The sequence below is a fragment of the Lotus japonicus genome, chromosome 1 (assembly GCF_012489685.1).
Source record: "Lotus japonicus ecotype B-129 chromosome 1, LjGifu_v1.2".
NCBI classification, from domain to species: Eukaryota; Viridiplantae; Streptophyta; class Magnoliopsida; order Fabales; family Fabaceae; genus Lotus; species Lotus japonicus.
Genome location: NC_080041.1, coordinates 47,112,286 through 47,114,318, shown reverse-complemented (window position 1 = coordinate 47,114,318; position 2,033 = coordinate 47,112,286). Strand labels below are relative to the sequence as shown.

The window sequence follows — 2,033 nt, the reverse complement described above, 5'->3', positions numbered from 1 at the left end:
TATATATTGTATATTAGTTCTGTTGCTTTTATATTTGGGTTTTATTTAATTCAGTCTTGTCTTAGTTATTATCGGAAAAAAAATATTCACGTTTTTCCGCATTAAGTTTATTTTTGGTTACTAAAGTGACGCCACCGAAATCGGGGTGTTACATCCCGTTATCCGAGACGATCGCCCTCGGCACTCCGAACCGGCAGACAATTCTCTTCCACTAAAAATTTATGATTTTTAGTCGTTGTAATGCTCGCCAGAGGCTCAGCTTCCACCCATTTGGTGAAGTAGTCCACCGCCACAAGGATGAACTTCATTTGCGACCTAGCGGTGGGGAAGGGCCCGACGAGGTCGACTCCCCACATGGCGAAGGGCCATGGGGAACTGATTGTGACTAATTGCTCCGGCGGAGCTCTAGGTAGGTCTGCAAATACTTGGCACTTCTCGCATTTCCTCACAAACTCTGCACAATCCTTCCTTATCGTAGGCCAATAGGAACCTGCTCTGAGGACTTTGCTCGCCAGCGACCTTCCTCCAATGTGGCTTGCACAAACCCCTTCATGAACCTCCGTCATAACAGCCTCGTACTTCTCAGGTGGAAGACATCGTAGGAGGGGTGAACTAAATCCTCGCCGAAAGAGTATCCCGTCGAGTAGCGTGTAGTGCCCCGCCTCCCTCCTTTGCGCCTTTGAATATTTTACCACGTCACTTGGTTCCCCCGCCAGAATATCGACGATGGGGTTCATCCAAGTTTCCTGGATACACCTGTACCGATGTTGTCGCCCCCACTGTCTCCCGGCCCGCCACAGATACGTCGTTGCAAGCTTCGAAACCTCCAGCGATTGTGTTCGTTGTCTCAACCATTCCTCCACCCTCGCCGCTATCAGCTTCTTCAAATTCCTTCCTCTTCGCCTCTTGCGACCGTTTCGCCCTGATCAGCTGCCTGATTCGACCCTTCAGCATGAAATAGACGGTGGTGTTATGGCCCTCTAAGTTGTGGTACTCACACCACCTCAGCGGATCCCTCGCCTCGCTTCTAGGGTCCTTTCTGCGCTCACCGACTCTGTGCATGTTCTCAATTTCCACCTCGAGAAGTAACTTTGCTAACTCCTTGTTTGAGCATCCCTGCGACCTCATTCGCTGGATTACCTTCGCTTCTCGGCGAGGGAACCAGTGCTTTCTATCCCTCGTTTTCGGGCGGAGTAGTTGTCCCTTATTCTTCTTTATGAACCGGCCAGCTTCCCCAAACCTCTGCTCGCGACTTGCTTCCTTGTCTTGTATCCTTTTCCTTGCCAGCGACACCTTTGCCGCTCGCTCGCCCTTCCTCTTGTGCGCTTCAATTTCCTCTTTTAAGATGTAGTCCTGCGCTCGGGCGCGGACTTCCACCATTGAGCATGCCAGCTCCCTACTCAGCTCGCAATAAAATTCTCCCCGGGACAAACCTCCTTTGAAAGCGCACACGCATACGCGTGGCTGCAATTCTTCGAACCTCGCGGATATGGCATTGTATCGTTTCACATATTGCTTCAAGGTTTCACGTTCCTCCTGCCGAATACCAAACAGATCCTCGATCGTCCTCGCAGAGAAATGGTCAAGGAATTTTGATGAGAAATCGCGGAATTTAGCTATGGATCCTGGAGGCAGATTCGTGAACCATTCCTTTGCTGCGCCTCGAAACGTTGATGGAAGCATCCTGCATTTCACAGCATCAGAAACCGCGTACTTCGCCATCTTCGCATCAAAACGAGACAGATGATCCTTTGGACTGGTTTGTCCGTCGTACGCCTCCAACACGAGGTTTGTCATGCCGTCCGGTATAGTCATCTCTCGTACTGCCGCCGAGAAAGGCTTGGTTCCGGCCGTAGCCGCAGCTTCCTCCTCCTCTTTATTCCACTGTCGGAGGTGATAGTAACTCAACTACTCCTGTAAACACTCATTTTGCATCTTCAAGTCGCCACTTAACGCTCGACGTGCTTCTGCACGGCGATGTCTATCCAACCTCGCGGTGTGCGGGGAAGAAATGTAACTTCGCTCTGGTTCCT

General features: G+C 50.7%; 1 protein-coding gene across 1 annotated transcript; it reads right to left on the bottom strand.

Moving 5' to 3' along the window:
• Positions 1 to 696: 696 nt before the first annotated feature.
• On the bottom strand, positions 697 to 1,815 carry LOC130737020 (uncharacterized). The gene has a single exon (XM_057588792.1). The coding sequence runs from the start codon at positions 1,813 to 1,815 to the stop codon at positions 697 to 699; it is 1,119 nt and encodes a 372-aa protein (XP_057444775.1).
• Between the last annotated feature and the right edge of the window lie 218 nt (positions 1,816 to 2,033).

Excerpts from the sequence above, each read along its gene's own strand:
- LOC130737020 (XM_057588792.1), bottom strand. The coding sequence starts at position 1,815 with ATGACTATACCGGACGGCATGACAAACCTCGTGTTGGAGGCGTACGAC.